At 40.4% G+C, this 22,373-nt stretch overlaps 1 protein-coding gene across 14 annotated transcripts in view; it reads right to left on the reverse strand.

Annotated features, from left to right (window-relative positions):
* prdm16 (PR domain containing 16) overlaps nucleotides 1–22,373 on the reverse strand; it is a 742,940-nt gene that overhangs the window by 504,612 nt on the left and 215,955 nt on the right. For all 14 annotated transcript variants that reach the window (XM_059952207.1, XM_059952208.1, XM_059952204.1 and 11 more), the window contains one exon: nucleotides 18–367. In XM_059952207.1, the coding sequence (XP_059808190.1) occupies nucleotides 18–367 (350 nt within the window). The remainder of the gene's footprint in view (nucleotides 1–17; nucleotides 368–22,373) is intronic.

Raw genomic sequence — 22,373 nt, forward strand, 5'->3', positions numbered from 1 at the left:
ATTACTGTCTGACTCACCTCCCATCCGAAGTTTGGATCCTTCAGTGTTACCCTCTGAACTCCTGCATAAGGACCAAATTTCTCTCCTACTTCGTGCTTCTTCTTGGCCCAAATCCCTAATCCAGCTCCAGGAACTGAAGACTCCCTTAGCTCAAAGTCAGGCGGGATTGGAATATCTTCAGGAATGTAGACAGGGGCTTCATACGGGGATCCTTCTTTAGGGGTGAATTCGTTGCTGGTGGGAAGTGGAGATGGTGGACCCACGGGAATCGGGGACATGATGCTGTCTTCTGTTTCGTCTCCTCCACTCTCTCCAGCCGGTGGCTCTGGATCTGTCTCGTACATATTATCAACCACTTCACTGTCACCTATTCAGAAGGTTAAACAAAAGAGTAAAATGAAGCAACTTGCTACAGTACAAGTTTTACAACAAAACTACAATATTTTAGTTCCTTTATGTTCTCTTTCCTCCGTTCTGCAACCGCCAAGAGCCCCAGACCCCAAGATCTCTGCATTTCCCCTAAACTGTTTTCTTCTTCAGCTTTCTTTCCCTTTTTACTATTTCTGACAATGCCTTTCTTTTACAAGGCCTATTATTTGATATTCCTTCCCAAACTTCTTCATCTCTATAATTCCAACAACCTCTCTTTGACCAAGATTTTAGAAATGTTTCCAAGTACTTTTTAACACGGTTGTGAAGCACCTTGGTTCACTTCACCATGTTAAAACATTGATCTGGATAATATTCCATGAGACTAGAATTTTCACATTGTTATAGGCGGTACAGTACTGTAGTGGTCAGCAGAATGCTCTACAGTACCAGCAACTGGGGTTCGATTCCTGTCACTGCCTGTAAGGAGTTTGTACGTTCTCCCCGTGACTTCATGGGTTGGTAGGTCAGAATCAGGTTTATTATCACCAGCACGTGTCGTGAAATTTGTTAACTTAGCAGCAGCAGTTCAATGTAATATATAATATAGAAGAAAAATAAATAAATATACAAATAAACAAATATATAAATAAATTGCAGTATCCATATATTGAGTAGATTAAAAATTGTGCAAAAACAGAAATAATATATATTAAAAAAGTGAAGTTTTGTTCATGGGTTCAATGTCCATTTGGGAATCAGATGGCAGAAGGGAAGAAGCTGTTTCTGAATCACTAAGTGTGTGCCTACAGGCTTCTGTACCTCCTACCTGACGGTAACAGAGAGAAAAGGGTTATTGTAAATTGTTCTGTGATTAGACTAGGATTAAATCGGGGGATTGCTGAGCGGCATAGCTCACAGGGCCAGAAGGCCTATTCGTTATGTATCTTAATAAAATAAATAAATTAAAAAATATACCATCAAATCTAACTTGCTTCAGCTTTCACAAAACATAGGAATCTGTGGGAAAACTGGAACATTGAGGATCTTTGAGAACTGGATTTCACGGGGCAAATAATACCTGGCCTACTATATCTACTATAAACAGCTTGAATTCATCTAAGATATTCACTACAGCCATAGATGATCTGAATGATTTTATTTACAGAACTGTAGCCAGTAAGATTGATTGTGGAAGTCACTAAAAGTCTAATCTTGTTCTCACTCTGCTTGACTCTCTTCCATAAACATTCCTGAAATTTGACACCTTGTTCCTGTTTATAAGTTTCTGGCCCGGTCTCCCCCTCATCATGATCTTGCCATATTCAGGTCTGATAAAGGATGTATTAAATCTTTGCCTTGGTGAACCTTTCAGTGTCCTTTTCTCCTTGTTAACAACCCTCTTGATGCACCATCAATAACTCTCGGAGACGTGAGGCGAGCTATAGGCTTTTATTGGCTGGAAGAAAGAACAAGCAGCAAATGACCACCACACTACATCCTGGAGACTGAGGCCGGGGCTGTGTCTCCAATTGCCTTTATACCGGGGTCTGTGGGAGGAGCCACAGGAGCAGTCAGCCGGGGGGGGGGGGGGGCATGTCCAGACACGTATATGTAGTTCACCACACCTCTCTAATCTTCTCCTTCCCAAGACTTCCATAGTAATGATCAGATTTTGTAATCTCTAAATGAAATTGGAAATCATGTTTCTTTTTATTTGCTCTTCCAAGGCATTGGATCAATTGAAAGAGCTCTTCAGATAATCTCTGCTGAAACCACTGAGGAAAACCAGGGAGTAGAAGAACTGGTCCTCTGGAACATTTGTAGTGCTAGATAATGCACTCCCCTTTTCAGTTAAATACAGGACGTCACCAAGATTTGAAGGCCCATTGTCAAACATTCTAGTACCAATAATGAAGAAGGAATGAGTGCAAGATCTGTCAAAAATTGATGGGTGCCTTTGCAAGCTCTGCAAAGAAGGTGTTTCAGTTTGTAGTCACTTAGAGATCTCTGATCAGCCTGGTGTTTCACCGCATATTTGAAGAAAGCTGATTTGAAGTTAAGCCATAGAAACATTTCCTTTAGGAAAGAATAGACCACAGGAGAAGGAGCTCACAGAGTCAGGCAGTGTCATGTAATTTGTATGCCCTCCATCTAAACACAAACTGCAATCATTCACTAATAGGCAGCAATTATCTGTGGCTGCAATCACAGTTTCATCAGTTTGTTTCTGTAATGTGCCAAGTCTGCTGACTGCAATGGATCCATCCAATTGGCCTTTTAATCAAGATCCCCTTGCACAAGCCATTTTTGTCCATGATGAAATCTGGTTTGCCCCCTGTTCTGATTACCTTTTCCTGTCCTAGCTCCCATTATGCAGACTGATACTATTTTCATCCCAAAGGCACCATTTGTATTTTTATCCTTTTATAACACGTTTCAGAATTGCTAAAAAATTGATTTTTTTCTGTCTTACAGGATTTTTTCTTCAATGCTGATCATCTCCTGATATCTCCTTCTTTGCTGCAAAGCTTTCTAGAGATCTCTGTTAATCCTCTCCAAGCCACTATGCCCGAAACCCCATCTGATTCCATTCCATTCTCCTATGCAACCTCTCCGAAGCACTTTATTCCCTAGAACAGAGGAGACTGAGGAGTGACATGATAGAGGTTTACATGATCATGAATGGCACCGGCAGGGTGAAAGTGAAAGCACATAATTTTTCTCCCCAGGGAGGACGTGCTGAAAACAAAAGGGTATAATTTTAAGATCAGAGGTGAGATCAGGAGCAATTTCTTCATGCAAGTAGTAGTGCATATTTAAAAAGAACTGCCAGAAAGAGCGGCTGAGGTGGGCACATTACAGTTAAGACGCATCTAAATAAGTACATGGATGGAATGGTTCAGTGGGCTATGGGCCAAGGATGGGCAGATGAAGTCATGTAAGGTAATAGCGTTACTCCTATGCCACTCAGTTAGTCACTCCCACATGGGAAGAGTTCACATACTGTACAAGAATGGCTACCAATAATGTTCAGTTGAGTATCCTGGTGTGCTCTGCTCTCTCCCTCAATAACAAACACAGCAGATGGGAGTAGTTCACTGGGCGACACAATTGGAATGGACGGGTTGGGCTGAAGTGTCTGTTTCTATGACTATATTTTTAATAATGATCTTTTTGGAACTCCATTCTTCATCTTATCACTCTAATAAAGCCTTATTTATCTCTTTGCCTTACACGCTGTATATTTTTGGATCCAAATCACTGGAACTTCATCCAGATCTCTCCAATCCTGCCATCTTCCACATTCTCCTTCTCAGCTAAATCAGAATCAGCTTTAATATCACCGGAATATGACATGAAATATGTAGTTTTGTGGCAGCAGTCCATTTATTGAGATACAACTTGGAGTAGGCCCTTCTGGCCCTTTGAGCTATGCATTTCACAAATTGTTTTAATGCGAGCCTAAATGGTTGTTGACTTCAGGAGGGTACGGAGCAACCACTCCCCGCTGAACATCGATGGCTCCTCGGTAGAGATCGTTAAGAGCACCAAATTTCTTGGTGTTCACCTGGCAGAGAATCTCACCTGGTCCCTCGACACCAGTTCCGTAGCAAAGAAATCCCAGCAGCGTCTCTACCTTCTGCAAAGGCTGAGGAAAGTCCATCTCCCACCCCCCCATCCTCATCACATTCTACAGGGGTTGTATTGAGAGCGTCCTGAGCAGCTGCATCACTGCCTGGTTCAGAAATTGCGCCATCTCGGATCGCAAGACCCTGCAGTGGATAGTGAGGTCAGCTGAGAAGATCATCAGGGTCTCTCTTCCTGCCATTACGGACATTTACACTACACGCTACATCCGCAAAGCAAACAACATTATGAAGGACCCCACGTACCCCTCATGCAAACTCTTGTCCCTCCTGCCCTCTGGGAAAAGGCACCAAAGCATTTGGGCTCTCACGACCAGACTATGTAACAGTTTCTTCCCCCAAGCTATCAGACTCCTCAATACCCAGAGCCTGGACTGACACCAACGTACTGCCCTATTGTCTTGTTTATTATTTATTGTAATGCCTGCACTGTTTTGTGCACTTTATGCAGTCCTTGGTAGGTCTGTAGTCTAGTGTAGTTTTTCTCTGTGTTGTTTTTTACGTAGTTCAGTCTAGTTTTTGTACTGTGTCATGTAACACCATGGTCCTGAAAAAACATTGTCTCATTTTTATTATGTATTGTACCAGCAGTTATGGTTGAAATGACAATAAAAGTGACTTGACTTGACTAATCATGGGACAATTGACAATGACCAATTAGCCTACCAACTAGCATGTCATTGGACTGTGGGAAGAAACTGAAGCTCCCAGAGGAAACCCACACAGTCATGGGGAGAAGGACCCAGGTCACTTGTATTGGAAAGTATTTTGCTAACTACTGCACTATAGTGCTGCCCCAATACATAATAATAGCAACTACAAATTACAATTATATGCGTGTAATTAAATTAAATAAGTAGTGTAAAAAGACAGGGAAAAGTACTGTGGAAATGATCATGAGTTCATTGTCCTGCTGAAAGAGCTGCTTCACATCTACTCTCCAGATTCTTCATTTCATTTCTTACTCATTCAAACTAATATATTCCATACCGGCCTTTCCTCCAAATCTTGCTTTTCCAAGCCTCCTCTGCTCTGCCCCAATTACAGTTTTTTTTAAATTCCAAATGTCTTTCTGGATGAAACCATTGATAATGCTCCTCAAATGTCACGATTTTTCTGAATCATAGCATGATATAATTCCAAATATTCCACTGAATTTCGACTTTCTCTTTTAACAAATGATTTTTGGAATCTGCTCAGCTCTCTGAGGATGAGAGTACATGTTCTTGAATACGACAAACAATGCTCAATTCAGACCTTTCTTGTGGAGAGATATGAGTCAAAGAACAATTCTCCAGTCAATGGAGAAACACATTTGCACCAAATTAAAACCACATTTTAAATTACTGTAGGGTGGGAATGCTCACACCAAATCCTGCTGCCATTAAACACTGAAAAACTCTCTTTGGCACTTCACATACTCTTAATCAGTGCAAGTCCCTGAGCTGGAAAAAGAATAGACAAGAAAGGGGAGCCAGTGAGTCAGAGGTCCAGGGAAGATATAGGCTGGAATGGCAGGACAACAGGAGTGCAGCATCAGTGAAGCAAGCGTTGGGAAGCAAAATGCATCCCTCAAGAGTGACAAATCACAGAGACCCGAATGACGAATATTTCAGTGAGCATTCGAGAGTAAAAGTAAATTGGATGTGTGAATGACAAACCAAAGTTCAAAGTAAAATTTATTATCAGAGTTCATACATGTCACCACATGCAACCCTGACATGTTTTCCTGCAGGCATACTCAGCAAATCTATAGAATAGTAACTGTAAACAAGATCAATGAACAACAAACTGTGCAAATGCAAATATAAATAAATAGCAATAAAGAACAAGAGCACGAAATAACAAGCTGAAGAGTCCTTAAAGTGAGACTGTCAGTCATGGGAACACCAGTAGTGGAATGAGTGTAATAATCCTCTTTTGTTCAGGAGCCTGATGGTTGAGCGGTAGCAACTACTCTTAAACCTGATGGTGTAAGTCCTGAGGCTCCTGTTCCTTCTACCTGAAGGCAGACATCCCACCCTGCAAAAACTCATTTCAGGGAGGTTGCACCACCACCCCCGACCCCCGCAAACCCATATTCCCCCCCACCGGTCAACCTCCAAGGGTGTATGTATACAGGACATTTGATTATGAAAGAACACAACAATTTATTTGATCACATATTGAAACTATTTACACACACATATAACTATATATATATATATATGTCTGGGGTGAAGTAAGTTTTATACTTTCTTTTTTTGGAATACTCTGCCGTGGCGCTGCAGGACACTGAACTGAACTGATGGACAATGAAAGAGAGAGAGAGATCGACTGTAAAGCCCGCCCACAGAGAAAGCTGATAGGTCTAATTAGCATGAAGGGAGACCAATCAGGGTGCTCTCTCTGTCACTCCCTCGCTACATCTCTCTCTCACCCCTCCCCCTCCCCCCAGCTCGCTTGTTCTCAAAAATATCGATTTCCAGGATATTGTATATACAGTAATTTGCGGGCGCCAAGGAGCCGCTATCATTATGCGGGAGATTCCCGGGACTTCCGGGAGAGGTGGGATGTCTGTGATGGCAGCAGTGAGAAGAGAGTGTGGCCTGGGTGGTGAAGATCTTTGATGATGGATGCTGCTTTTCTATGGCAACTTTTCACTTAGATGTACTCTACGTTTGGGAGGGCTTTATCTGTGATGTACAAGGCTGAATCCACGATCTTTTGTAAGATTTTCCACTCAGAGACATTGGTGTTCCCATACCAGGACAAAATGCAGCCATTTAGTACACTTTCCACTGCTCATCTGTAGAAGTTTGTCAACCCGTAGACCAAAAAAGGTATATTTGATAAGTCTGAAGACACATGCTTGGTTAGCTATCCTCATGAAGACCCTTAGTTAGAAGAAATTATGAGCGTGGACTAAAATGCGTCTGGACTTCATCGTGGTGAGAACACAAAGGTTGATAGAATATATTAGACACTGTATTTGACTAACTGAGAATGGATCCAGTGTTGCAGAATCACCTCCAAGAAGACCACAACCTTGCTGTAGGAATTGGGGGCTTGTATGCCTGAATAAACCAGAGAGCAATGGTGGCTGGAGTCGGGGCTTTACGCCTTGGCTTTTGGTAGGGTCACCCATGCCAAACAGGTCAAAGGGCAGAGGCCAGACTGAGAGTGGTCCACTGATCAGGGTTCAGCTCAGGGATAACAACCCTGCTGATAAAACAAAACAGTGAATAATCCTTCAACACTAGTGAGTGGCAGCATTCCAGGACTTGCACGACCAACAGTAATGAAAACCAAGCTACTGACGTGATGAAGGAACACCTCCCGAGCTGGAGGACTGTCATTCCTGCCTTAAACGCCAGCCACACAACGGGCAATAGGTAGGTAGGTTGTAGAACCAACAGTGAGAGGAAAGACTCACCAGATGTGGCAACATCTATGAATAAACTGGAAAGGAAGGTCATCTTTCCCCCTTCCTTTCCAGTCCTGAGGAAGGTTCTCGGCCTAAAACACCGACTGTTTATTCATTTCCATAGATGCTGCCTGACTTGCTGAGTTCTTCCAGCATTTTGTGTGTGTGTGTGTGTGTGTGTGTGTGTTTGTGTGTGTGTGTGCGTGTGTGTTGCTTTGGATTTACAGCACCCGCAGAATTTCTCGTGTTTATAAGAGGAAAGAGATGAAATTCAAGAGATGAAAATAAAATTAAGATAGTAAAAAGATGTGGGAAAGAAGTAGTTAAAATTAATCCAGCCGTCCATCTATGACACTGGAGCAACCTTGCAACATCTAGTAGTGTCTGTGATGCACCATCAATAACTCACTCTGAGACGTAAGGCAAGATATCGGCTTTTATTGACTGGAAGAAGGAACAAGCACCATACTACATCCTGGAGACTGAGAGGCCGGGCTCAGGCCTCAATCGCCTTTATACCGGGGTCTGTGCGAGGAGCCACAGGAGCAGTCAGCAGGGGGCGTGTCCAGACAGGTATATGTAGTTCACCACAGTATGCAGGTACAGTGTGTATGGACAGCCAATACACACTTCTAACACACTTGCCAAAATAGGCCCAGTGGGCAGAATGAACTTCTATACTAGAAAGATCAATGAAGAACACAGGTAAGCCTGAACACAAAGGTCGATAGGTCCTGCGTGCATCCGAGAGTTACTTGTAATCCATCTTAACATTAAGACTCTGGAGTGATTCAATTTATGGTCTGTTATTATCTGATTCTTTTATGATATACAAGTTCAGTTCATTATGCTGATTTTCCTTCTCTGAAAGAGTATTATTAATTGCTTTTTTATTTACAGACTCATTATAATCAGATATCAAGGCCCTTCATTCTCCAAATGCATTAATCCTGAAACAAAATTCTTTGAGGATGTGACCCATGTACTGATCATTTGATGGGGCCCCTTATAACTGTTGCATCAGACTCCAGACAGCTAGCGTGGTTGAACTCAATCAAATTGACTTTATTACTCACATCCTTTGTATATATGAGTAAAAATCTTTACCTTACGTCTCTGGATAAATGTGCAATTTATAGTAATTTTTAATAAATGGTATGTACAGCAGGATAGTTAATATAACATAGAAATGCTGTTGTGTCAGCATGAGTTAAGCAGCCTGATGGCCTGGTGGAAGAAGCTGTCCTGGAGCCTGTTGGTCCTGGCTCTTATGCTGCAGTACCGTTTCCTGGATGGTAGCAGCTGGAACAGTTTGTGGTTGGTGTGACTCAGGTCCCCAGTGATCCTTCCGGCCCTTTTTACGCACCTGTCTTTGTAAATGTCCTGAATAGTGGGAAGTTCACATCTACTGATGCTCTGGGCTGTATGCACCATTTTCTGCAGAGTCCTTTGACTGAGGGAAGTACAGTTCCCACTCCAGGCACTGATGCAGCCAGTCAGGATGCTCCCAATTGTGCCCCTGTAGAAAGTTCTTAGGATTTGAGGGCCCACACCAAACTTCTTCAACCGTTTGAGGTGAAAGAGGCACTGTTGTGCCTTTTTCAGCACACAGATGGTTTGTACAGACCATGCGAGTTCCTCAGTGATGTTTATGCCAAGGACCTTTAAGCTGTTCACCCTCTCAACCACTGATCCATTGATGTCAATAGGGTTTAGCCTGTCTCCACTCCTCCTGTAGTCCACAACCAGCTCCTTTGTTTTGTGACATTGAGGGAGAGGTTGTTTTCTTGATCCCACTGTGTCACTGTGTCTCTGTGGGCTGCTTCATTATTATTTGAGATTAGGCCAATCAGTGTGGTGTTATCAGCAAATTTAATTAGCAGATTGGAGCTGTGGGTGGTGACACAGTCGTGGGTATACAGAGAGTAAAGGAGGGGGATTAGTACACAGCCTTGAGGGGCACCTGTGTTGAGCGTCAGAGGGGCAGAGGTGAGGGGGCCCACTCTTACCATCTGCCAGCTACCTGACAGGAAGTCCAGGATTCAGGATCCAGAATATTTATGAGATTCTGAAACAATACACTCTTACATCGCAATGTACATCCGCAGAACCAGCTCCACAGCAGATTCAATCCTAGTTACTGAGGCACTGCAGTCATGAAGAGTTTCCAGTTCACTTTACAATCGGCTCCTCCAAGAGGGCCACAACCTTGTCGTGGTTTGGAGGCTTGCACGCGGGCCTCAATGACCCAGACAGCTACGTTGACTGGAGTCAGGCCTATATGCTTTGGCGCTTGGAAGGGTCACCCAGGCCAAATAGGTCAAAGGGTAGATGCCAGACTAAGAGTGGTCCACCAGTCCCCCAGGTTCGGGGGTTCAGCTCAGTGCTAACAACCCTGACTAGTTAAAACAAAATTGTTGTGGAAAAAGCAATGACGAATCCTTCTACATCCAAGTATGATGGTATTCCTAAGTCTCCACCCGGGACTTACATGGCTGACAGAGATGAAGCTACCGAGATGATGAAGGAAGCCTGATCATCACCAGAGATGGAGAACCTCCATTGCTACTCTAAACACAAAACAGGCAGTACGCAAGTAAATTTACAAAAGGCTGATAGGTAGAATGGATCCACCAATACTGCAATTTAGTAAGTCTGATTGTCATGCATAAGTATCTTCATGCCATAGACATCGCTATTATTTTAAAGTTATTCAGCTCTACACCAAATCCATAAACACTCTGCTCCCCCATAAGCACTTCCTTATTCTTGCTGGGAGTACAGTCAGTTATCTAGGCACTCAAGCTACGTAATTACTCTCACAGACATTATCTTTAGTGTCTCCATTTCTTGCTCTCTACCAACTTTTGTCTGCTTATGCTCTTGCCCTACGCCTTGGGACGCAGAAAGCTCTGTAGAAGTGGCAGTTGTTGATTTAGCGGCAGAGGGAGAGCAAGCACAATATTAATCAAAGGTAAAGGAGGAAGGGATGGAAATAATTTGTACCTTGTTCTCTGGAGACCTAATCAATGAGGCAAATCTGTTTTTTTTCCCCAAGGATTTTGGTATTCGTATCTCAGGATGACAAACCTGAAATAGCAAACAAATCACCCTAATGTCCTTTTGACTCTTGGAATATGAGAGAATGCTGATCTGTCTGGATCACTTTCTCAGATCTTCATGGTCAAATTTCAAGCCAACACGGAGTGGAATAATCCCACTGGTGTCAAACTACCGGACATATCTTTGAAAAAATAGAATAGAAGCAAGGAAGAGAGGACCGAAGGATTGGTTTCTCTTCTCAACTATTTGGTAATATCTGCATTTATCCCCTATGTTTATGACCATTATAAAACAGTGGTTGGTTTGGTACTGCTAAAATTTACTGTTTGTAACCACAGTGCAGAATTTTCTGATAATGGCTTAACTGACACTTTCCTTGACTATCTGATAACTACTTTACCCAGTCTGATCCTGTCCTATAAAGTAGAAAAAAAATCAGTTATGAGTATGCTGCACATATCACCAAATATGAGGAAAATACATAAAATAATTGCTAAAATTTTTCATGTGTTTAAAATAATTGGGAAAAAAAGGTTGATAAAAGCAAACTGTGCCCAGTAGCAGAGGATTTAGGATGAAAAGTCATAAAATAAATGAAAATGGAAGTGAGAGCTGGGGAAACATTTCCATACGGAGAGATGTGAAGTTGTAGAATGCACTTTCAAGAGTTGTAATAGTCTTGAGTTGTAGTATAGCTAGTATGCAAATAGACATACATCATAACAGGTTGTGAAGGCCAAAAATAACAATTGATCTGGCTTTGCACTCAGCATGATGTGACTGAAACCAGAGAATGCATTCGTCTGGAAATGAAATGGGAGTCGGTTCAGACCTGAACTTGGTGTTTCAATCTCTCATCAAAAAATCTGCTTACTAGATTTGGGGCAAAAGATATAGTGTCAACACCCATGGTGCTTTCAATGGGGGAAAATAAAGGAAAAATATGTGAATCTAAATGTTGTGTTAGAATGCTGCATTTTTTCTATTGTTCCAGAGTCTATAGCGAAGAATGGGAATGTTGAAGTAATTCAACAGTGGATTAAGACCCTTCTCAAAATGGTACTTGAGAAGTGTTAGATTTGCTTGATGTTTTTATCAGTAATGATTTTTAGTTGTTCATCTATTTGTCAAGCACTTCCACATATGTTTCAGTAGCTTGCAATGGATTATCAATTAGTTTATCTTTTGCAAACTCTTGTTTCATAAAAACAATTCAAAAATCAAACACAAACAAGAGAAAATCTGCAGATGCTGGAAATCAACATAACCTAGGCCTGAAACATTGACTGAATCACTTCAAAAATCAAAGCAACATTTAAATGTTCCTTTGAAAGTATTTTCATTTCTCCTGTGTTTCCAGCTTTTGGGGAAGTAATTTCCACTGTAGTAAACTCAAATGTACTAATGTCCCTTTAAGACAAAAGAGGCTCAAAAAAACCTTTAAGGCGAAAGAAGCATTAAATGAATCCTACAATGTAAGTTAACCATTAAGTTAAGCATCATCATCACCATTATGTGCTGTGTCAGATGATGTAGGTAATCATGTGCTCATAACCATGATTGTTCTTGGCAAATTTTTCTGCTGAAGTTATTTGCCTTTGCCTTCTTCTGGGCAGTGTCTTCACCAGATGGGTGACCCCAGACATTATCAATACTCTTCAGAGATTGTCTTCCTAGCATCAGTGGGTGAGTAGCCAGGACTTGTGATATGCACCAGCTGTTCATATGGCCATCCACCTCCTGCTCCTGTGGCTTCATGTGACTCTGACTGGGGTGCTACACCTTGCCCAAGGGTAATCTGTAGGCTGGCACCTTCCATCTCCTTTAGTAGTATGTATTTCCACCCTGCCACCCACATTAAGTAAGGCATCCTTCAAAAAAGGTCCAGTTTCCATCCTTGAAAAGAGTGCCTCCATTTTCTAGAAAAGGAGACCACCACAAATAAAAACTCAAAGAGAAAGGATTAATTCTTCTCATGTTAAATAAACATGAACGACAAACTCAGGACAAGCAACACGCACAAAATGGTGGAGAGAAGTCCAGTCAACGTTTCAGGCTGAGGTATCTTCCCCCTGTCTTGTCAGTCCTGAAGAAAGGTCTCAGCACATAGACGCTGACCACTATGCTACTGTGCTGCCCCTGTATAGTAAATTCTATTTGGGCAAACTGTGTGTACAGAACGGATAAATAAACATGATAAAGTACTCGGATGCTGGAAATCCAAAACAACGCACTCAAAATGCAGGAGGAACACGGCAGTTCAGGCAGAATCTATGGAAATGAATAAACAGTCGATGCTTTGGCCAGAAGTTTCAACTGTTTATTCATTTTCATAGATTCTGTCTGACCTCCTGAGTTCCTCCAACATTTTGTGTGGGCTGAGGAAGAATATATGTTCAGCTTTGCCTCAATGGCGTAAGTTGTGCTACCATTGATAGTTAATTCCAAGATCAAGCCTGACACTCCCATTGGAATACACAGGGAGTTGTAAAGCAATGTTGCAAGTGTCTGTTATTGGATGCAACATTAAAACCAAGATACATCTGTTCCCTTAGGTGAATATAATTCAAAAAAGTACTAATTGAAGAAGAATATGTTATCTTTCAACCATAAAACTAAATAATTCAGGCATGACAATATTGCTTTTGGTGGTAATTTGCTGTATGCAATTTGGCTGACATTCCAAACAATCTGATTTCAAAAGCTCTTACTCAGCTCTCAAGCATTTAACAACACCTTAAAACTGAGAAAGGTGGTAATTAAATGAAATTCTTCAGTTGTGCAAACAGTATACTTAGAGTTATAGTCACAGAAAACTAGAGCACAGAAACAGGCCCTTCGGTCCATCTAGTCCATGCTGAACCATTTAAACTGCCTAGTCCCATCGACCTGCATAGCCCTCTATATCACTCCCATCCATGTACCTATCTAAACTTCTCTTAAATATTACATCAAAATTGCAACCACCACTTGTGCTCACTCCACACTTGGAACATAGACGACTGACAGGAGATTCGACAGAGTTAGACAAAATTATGAGGGGTATAGATTGGGTAAATGCAAGCAGACTTTTTCTGCTGAGGTTGGGCGGGACTACAACTAGAAGTCATAGGTGAAGGGTGAATGGCAAAAAGTTTAAGGGAAACAAAAGAGGAAACTTTTTCACTCAGAGAATCGTGAGAGTGTGGAACGAGCTGCCAGCACAAGTGGTGCTTGCAATCCCGATTTCAGCATTTAAGAGAGGTTTGGATAAGTACATGGATGGTAGGGATATGGAGGGCTATGGTCCCGGTTCAGGTCAATAGGAGCAGGCAGTTAAAATGACTAGTGACCGTCTGATGGGCCAAAGGGCCTGTTTCTATGCTGTACTTTTCTACAACTCTAAAACCTAGAAGACAGCACTTTCATTAATCCAAATGATATGTTCAATTCTTTAGAATGTATCTTCACAACTTCCTGTTTAAGAGATGAGACTATTACCAATGGACCAAGGCACACAGGTATATTTATCAATTATATAAATGTCAAAAAGTTAACATAGATCCTTTAGCATGCCAAATACAGAATGTTCTGCTCAGTACAAAATAGAATAGACTTAATTAATAAGTGTCATTTAACTCCAGATAAACAGCATTAAAATAATTTAGAATAATTTAAGACACAAATGCATGTAACAGATGATTTTTGTGAGACTTTTGCTGCACTTCTAATCATTTAGGAATTAAAAAAAAATTAGGCGAGTGTTTAAGTATGTCAGCTGTGAAAATGATATTACTTGTGGGAGCAACTGAACGGTTTTATTTCACAGCATATGCTTCCAGGGTCAGAATTGGATAAGAAGCCTATTTGAAATCGGAATCGGACCTGGGGGAACATTGAATGGGAATTAATTTGCGGTGTAGGATCAGCAGTAAGCGCATACCACAGACTAAAGTAAACACTTTAAAACATATCAAGAAAAAAATATGTGGGATTAGTCTAGGGAGTAAATGGAGTCTGTATGGGCTGTTATATGCAATACACTTTTCATACCGCACCACTACTTTGAGTGGTAGGTCTTCAGTCCAGTGTGAGTTTGGGGACAAAATACCAGTGCACATATTGAGTGTTATTTCTGACTGCCAGTGCTTGGAGAAACTCCTTCTTGGCCTCAAAGGGGATTTAAAAAAAAAAGATTTCTGGTATCCCAAATTAGGCCAAACACTTACTCTATGTCTTTCACAAAGATGTTGCAGAAACCATCTAGTATCTTTACCTTCATTTCTCATGGGGCACCTGAGGCTAAAGGGAATAATACCAAACTCCATGCATAGAGAAACGTGGCTGCAGGCTTGGAAAACTTAAAGCAGACCTATTAAAGGTCATAGATAAAGATGACGTGAACAGCAAGTGCACCCTGAGCTTAGTATAAAAATCACTTAACTGCATATAATAAAATCATTTCTTCTTTTTCACTTAATTTTAGGTTTCTCCAGAAAGATGTAATGAACTAGCAGTAATGTGTAAATATTTTAATGTATAAAGTATGGATGGGCATACTGCACAGAAGTACTTAAAGATCTAAACAAAATGTTACTCTTTAATGCTATGAAATTAATTGTATATCACCCTAATGCTGTTTTTTTTATACTTCCATAAAGACTGTAAAGTTTCCATAAGAATGTTGTGATGGTTTCTCTTGTGTATTTAATATTTCAGTAATATTTGAATAATCTTGTGTACAGATAATTGTTTGATTCAGCATTCTTGTTCGTTTAAATAATTCATTATGTATAAGTACGTGACTTTCATATGTCATCATGCTACCATGTGATACGTGCGCGCTTTACTTAAAGTAAGCGCAAAGTTGGAGTCACATTTTGGACGCCCATGTCTTCCTTTGAATAAGTTTAATGTTTTGAAGTAAGAAAAGCTAAGTTTCCCTTCATTTTGATATATTGTATCAGTTTCAGCGCATGTTCATCTGCTGATCTATTGCGAGACTTTATAGCTGCCTTGCCTTGCAGCTGAGATCTCTATAGCTGCACCTTAAAAGGATGTACACACATTACAAGGAACTCTCTCACTATTCAGAGCCTGCTGTTTGTCACAAAGATGGAGAAAGTAGGGAACAATCTGCAAGGAAGATCGAAATAGGGTGGCAAAGAACAGCATATGCAGAAGATTTCTTTGTGCAGAGAAAATTGTAGGAAGGTTCCTGTAAGAAGGACCATTACATACTGTCTTGTATGGATGCCTGTATTTTTCTATTGCGCTTCTGACGGAACAGCGGCAGGCATCCAAGTTTCGGCACTCCAATTCCCTGGAGTATCTTTTGCTGCCACCCTCCCTTTGCGCCTCAGAGTGCCAATTATTGCCTGCCATATTCCTTCATGGAAACTCTGTACTTAATGGCCTCATGCTGAGCACTCGGTGCTTAATTGTAAGAGTTCCCATCCTACTGCTATGGTTTGCGATTTTGCCTTTTGATTTTTGTTTCTGTCGTCTTGTTTATTTTGAGTCTGAATTTGCTCTGGACCTTACTCTGCATTTTGGGTTCACCACCATCCATAGCCCTCTTGTTATACTTTGCAAAAACCTGTAATGCAGGCAGATCCACACTTCCAATGTTCTTGTTGGCTGAATGAAAAGAGTTTCAAGTCTTCTCTGTTGGTATTTGGAACTTGAGTGATATGATTAATATAACAGAGAGCTAAAAACTGTGATGTTTCATGTATGAATCCCAGAAGTCTTGAATGATCCTGAGGTTGGAAAGTTGACAGTGATTTCAGACCTTGCCTTTATCTGAGGCTTCATAGAAGTCAGGGTGAAAACCACACTGAATATAAACTCTGGGCATTGTGCTATTGCTGATATAATTTGGGAGAGTTTTATGCCAGGGATAAGTTTTGAGTGCGGATGAAAATCCCACTGGAGAATTAGGAGCTGAATTTCTCGCTGACACCGTGAAACCTGAAGTGTGTGTAATATTGTTCTACATCAAGATAATCCTATCTTCAACAGCTCAGCAATTTTAAAATCATCAGAGAGAATTTCTAATTTCCTGTGTAGACACAGGTTTTGCTATCAGGCAGTTCTAGTCTTCTCTGCAGCATAGAGTGGAAATGTGGGATGAAGAATGTTGACATATACATTGCTTTTATTGCAATATTGTTTAACAGAATAAATACAGATTTTTATCTACACCATTACTACGATAACATATAATGATCCAAAATAAAATGGTGATGTAAAATATACTGTAATATAATTTATATAGTGGTCTTACCCAAGTTTCTCTCTTGCTGTGTCCATCCATATTTTGCTCAATAGACCAACCTCCTGTTTGGAAATTCTACTATGGTCCTGACCACCCCACTTCTCAGCTGATATTTTACTTGATACTCCTTAGCTAGGACTTCATTATATTTCAAAATAACTTCCTAATATCCTACCATTGCCACTGCCTCTGCAAACTCACAACCCTCCATACTTCAGAACCAGAGTATGTGTACACACATACGGCATAAATTAAAATAAATAAGTAGTGCATAAAGAGAGGGGGAAAAATAGTGAGGTGGTTAGTGTTCATGGGTTTGTTGTCCATCATGGGTCTGATGATGGAGGGAAGAAGCTATTCCTAATATGCTGAGTGTGTGTCTTCATCCTCCTGTACCTCCCCCTTGATGGTAGCAATGAAGGGAGGGTGTGTCCTAGGCGATGGGTATCCTTAATGATGAATGCCACCTTTCAAAGGTGTCCTCGATGCTGGGGAGGCCATGATGGAGCTGGCTGAGTTTGTAACTTTCAGCAGCTTTTTCCAAACCTGTGCAGTGGTCCCTCAATACGAGATGGTGCTTTAAACAGTTAGAAATCTCTCCATGTTACATCTGTAGAAATTTGCTGGAGGGCTTTGGTGACATACCAAATCCCCTCACACTCTTAATGAAATATAGCCATTGTTGTACCTTCTTTATAACTGCATCAATACGTTGGGTCCAGGATAACCTCTCAGAGATATTGACACCCATGAAACTTAAAACTGTTCACCCTTTCCACTTCTGATCCCTCAATGAGGACTGGTGTCTGTTCCCTCGACTTCCACTTTCTGAAGTCCACAATTATTCCTTGGTCTTACAGATGTTGCGTGCAAGGTTGTTGTTGCTACACCACTCAACCAGCTGATTCATCTCACTCCTGTATGCCTCTTTGTCACCATCTGGAATTCCACCAGCAATAGTTGTGTCATTGACATATTTATAGATGCTGTTTGAGCTGTGCCTAGCTACGAAGTCTTGGGTGTGGAGAGAGTAGTGCAGTGGGCTAAGTACTGGTGGCAATTGTCAGCAAGGTTGTGATACTATTTCTGATTCGCACTGACTGTGGTCTCCCAGTGAGGAAGTCAAAGAGCCAATTGCAGACAGAGGTACTGAGGCTCAAGTTCTGGAGCTTTTTGATTAGTACTGAGGGTATGAAACTATTGAACACTGAGCTGTAATCAATAGACAGAAGCCTGACATCGGTATTGCTATTGTCCAGGTGATCCAAGGCTGAGATTGCATCCACTGTAGACCTATAGTGGTGATAGGCAAATTGCAGTGGATCCAGGTCCTTGCTTAGGCAGGCATTGTTTCTGTCCATGACTAACCTCTCAAAGCAATTCACCACAGCAGATGTGAGTGTAATAGTTATTGAGGCAGCACACCCTGTTATTCTTGGGCACTGGTATGATTATTGCTCTTTTGAAGCAGGTGGGAACATCTGACTGTAGCACTGGGAGATTGAAGATATCCTTGAACATTCCCACCAATTATTTCTTGCATTTTCCAGATTAATGCTCATATCTGGAAATTTTAGTGCACTGCAATGTATGTGTGTGAGCTTATATTACTTGTTCCAAATGTGGGTCATGTTGGAAGTATTGAGAATCATGTAGAGACAGATCATGTGAATCATAACTTTTAAGTCTCTAAGTCCACTGTGCATGCAAATATAAATCATACTTTTGTGCATACTTCACATTGCTTTCCCTTTATTGAAAAGGATTGATTTGCATATTCAAATTATCCAGTGATTTAACTATACTCAGGTTTTCCTAACAACTTTGGTCTTCTGTTTTTAGCAACATATCGAGTTCCTGATTTGAGAAAAGGTCAATTCTTCACTCAGTAGAATCTTAATCCTTTCTTCCAGTTTCATAGAACAATACAGGCCCCTCAATGCACAATGTATAACCTACTCCAAAATCAATCTAACCCTCCCCTCTGACATCGCCCTCCATTTTTCTTTCAACCTTGCATCATTTCCAGTGGATCAGCTTCCAGAATACACTCATCATTACATACTGCAATTCTTTAGTACTCTCTTGTATACCCCTTGCAGGGATAAGATGATTTGTATGTACTCTTTTGATTATGACTGATTTTTCACAAAATATCGCTTTGGCTTGCATACTTCAACCCTCACTCCAACATCCCAGCTCTGAATGTCATATTTGTGGAGACACAGATTCTATCATACTGTTCAAATTGCTTTTTTACATAACTTGAGCCTTAATTTCATTTCAATCTCAACCTCTTCCCTTGCAGCGTCCCCTCAAAAGTTGTCCGAACTCAGTTGAATTGTTCCGAGTCTTGTGAGTATTCATAACTCAGCAGCCGCACCCTTCCCTCTCACGTAGACTTACTGACAAACGCTTCATGGTTTAGTAGTTCAGTATTTGCTCATCGATGCCACATTGCTAAGCGATATTTGCTTCTTCAATGAAATAATGAAATGAAATAAAAACGATTTCAGAATTTCTCAGACAGAAATGATCAAAGCGTGGCCTAAATCAAAGATCCGTCCTTGTAAGCCATGACACAGATAAATGAGTAATCTATTTGATTATAGTATAATAATGTATTTTATCATGATATTCATTTGAGTCAGTCCATCCATCAAAAACGTCTTATAGATTCATTTTAGAATAATATCTCCATTGCTGTAACTGGAATATCATCATCTACCATCTTCACTATGAGATCATGTTTTCATTCCCTAAATCTTAATTCTAATTTGGGAACCTTGATGATGCAGCTACAATCACATTTTGTTTTGAACTCTTGTACTGGGTCATATAATTATATTCAAACAAGAAAATTACCTTTCTTTGTACACCCAATGCAGACAATGTAGATTTAGTCACCTATGGACCAAAAAAGTCTTGCTTGAGACCAAGGTAAGGAGCCTGCCCAGCAGAAAATGTTTTTTTTTAAATTGAAAGTGAATTTCTAACAGCTCTTTTAAAATTTAAGTATTGCTCTCACTCATGCAAAATGATTGTTTCTCTTAAACTTTGATTATCACATTTCCCACATCATAATTTCAACACTGTAATTGAGCATGTGCAGAGAATTAATAAAGACTCACTTCCCATACTCTGACAAAATCAGTTGTTTGTTCTTTTTCCCAGTTTTATTTTTTGTCTTTCTGTTCTAACTGATGAAGTACTGTCAGTACCATTAGCCAAACAAAATATTTTGGCCAAAGGCATATATGCTTCTTTTGAGCTTTACATTGTGGCTGTGTAACTGCCTTTTCATTGATCATTCAAAGGCTTTCTTCTTTTTGACTCCTAGACTATCATTTAATTGCATTAGTAATGATTTCTTCATTGTAACTTGAAAGACCTTTGACATTTAAATGTAAGATTATTTTGTACAAAAATAAAGATAGTTGAGTTTGTTTTATTTTTCTAGTATTTAGAATTATGGACTCTCTATGTCCACATTCAACTAACAGATCTAGTGTGGTACAAACTTTGGCTCCCATCAACTTTGTGTAGAAATAGGTCATAGGTGTTCCTGAACATCGAATGCTTCCTCTACCCAGTTTTTCAATGCATTTCAGACATACAGAAGACTGGTTTTGGACCTGGATTGGTATAGATATGAAAATAACGAATTGAAATCCAAACACATATTTGCATATTATACAAAGTCTTACTTTGAAGTGCCAACAGAGAACACCTTTTTACTGAGCCAACCAAAATTGATTGTAAGTCAGTCACTGTTAGTGGGAGTTCCATTTGTTGTTCATGACAAGTTATTCCATCTTGCTTAAAGTCTCCAACTAAAGCCAAATTTTACTGTAGACTTAATTGGGTTAACAGGCTTTTCCCATTACTGATGAACTTACTTCCATAATGGTGCTCATGTCAGTTTACTAACCAAACCTACTGTATATCTTTTTGCTTTCTATCATGGCTGCTAGTGTGATGAACACTGTATATGTAAACACATTTCCCCATTGCTTTCACTGACTTTGATACTGTGTAGACTTCCTCTTGGTGGCATTTGGCTGCAATTACTTCCACCCTTGAGTTGTTTGATTAACTACCTTTGCTTCACATTTGCATGCAGAGAATATAAACTCTTCTCCGTTAAAAGATTTCACTGCTTTGAATCGACAAACATGGAAAGCTTCAGCTAGATCTATGATAACAATTTTCCCCAATCTCACTCAAGTGCTTCAAATGCTGCTTTGACATCTCTCTGCTTAAACTGGATCATTTTAGTACCTTGTGTTGTAGGAAATTATTTAGCATCCCTTAATACGGCCTCCCCTCCATAGACGTCATATAGGAAATCAAGTGTAAGATTATGTTAGATTAGTAATTTCAATTTAATTTGCTTATTGATTAAACCTAAGGCAAACTTACTTGCACAGAGCATGTCCAAAGAAGTGTCAAAGATGCAAAGATAAAGCTGGCCCGGCTGAGGCGATCCACTCACTGACAGTGTTGGCTGATTTCCGATTTGTGAAATAGAACATCTTTTGTTTGTTGTGGCATTAAAAGAGTTGCTAATGCACTACATATGTTCAGAACACATTCAAATTAGATGACCAGTTTTCTTGTACTCCTAACAGGATTGTATACACATGCAAATTCTCATCTCATCAACAACATTGATTTCAAAACGTTTTTTGCCCTAAAATAAAATTTCTGTGCATTCTACAGTATGCATGAACTGAAAGGCTCACACACCAATGCAGCTAGGTTGTTACTAAGAAGACATTTTGTTCTTCCAATACCATTCCTACCAACTTAATAATGTTACACTAGGTTAAAAATTTCCCATCTTCACAGTGCCAGTTTAGTTCACTTGCCACAACCTCAGCTTCCTTAAACTAACCGCATTAACCCACCTAAAGTAACCCCAATGCTGCTGAAATTGTGTGGGGTTTCCATATCCCACTGTACACACTTCTAAATTTACTCTGTTGGCTGCAGTATATTTGTCCTGCTCTTCTTTCCAAGATTGGTGCCAGTCTTCACCCAGGCTACTAGTCTTTCAGGAGCCTCTCAATGCACGTTGTTGCCTTTCCCCTGCAAAGTTTAGTGAGTATACTCTTAGTCATCATTCTCACTGGCTCCCGCTCTTCAGGCAGTGCTGGGGGCCTCATACTCATATGTGATCACCAGAGCGGTCAACTTGCAATAAAGTCTCGCTTTACACTAAAAACTGTTTTCTCTTTTTACCTCATGTGCGATCTGCTCTTTACATCATTGTCCCCAAATTGTAACCTATGTCCATATGCACATACTAATTGTTCTAATGACAGGTAATGTAAGGAATACTGAAAATAATGGAGAGAAAGAGAAAGCTGCTAGATTATTGATTATTCAATAAGCACATTTCATCATGCAGTACGGTGCAAAAGTCTTAGGCACAGGTATAGCTAGGGTGCCTGAGACTTCTGCATGTTATTGTAGTAATTTTATGTACTGCACTGTACTGCTGCAGCAAAAAAAAATCAAATTTCATAACCTATGTGAGTGATGATAAACCTGATTCTGATCTGGGTCTCTACTGTGAACTGAGAGTCGGAAGAGGCAGGGAGAGGGGAACCACGGTTGGGAA

The sequence above is a fragment of the Hypanus sabinus genome, chromosome 27 (assembly GCF_030144855.1).
Source record: "Hypanus sabinus isolate sHypSab1 chromosome 27, sHypSab1.hap1, whole genome shotgun sequence".
Taxonomy (NCBI): Eukaryota; Metazoa; Chordata; class Chondrichthyes; order Myliobatiformes; family Dasyatidae; genus Hypanus; species Hypanus sabinus.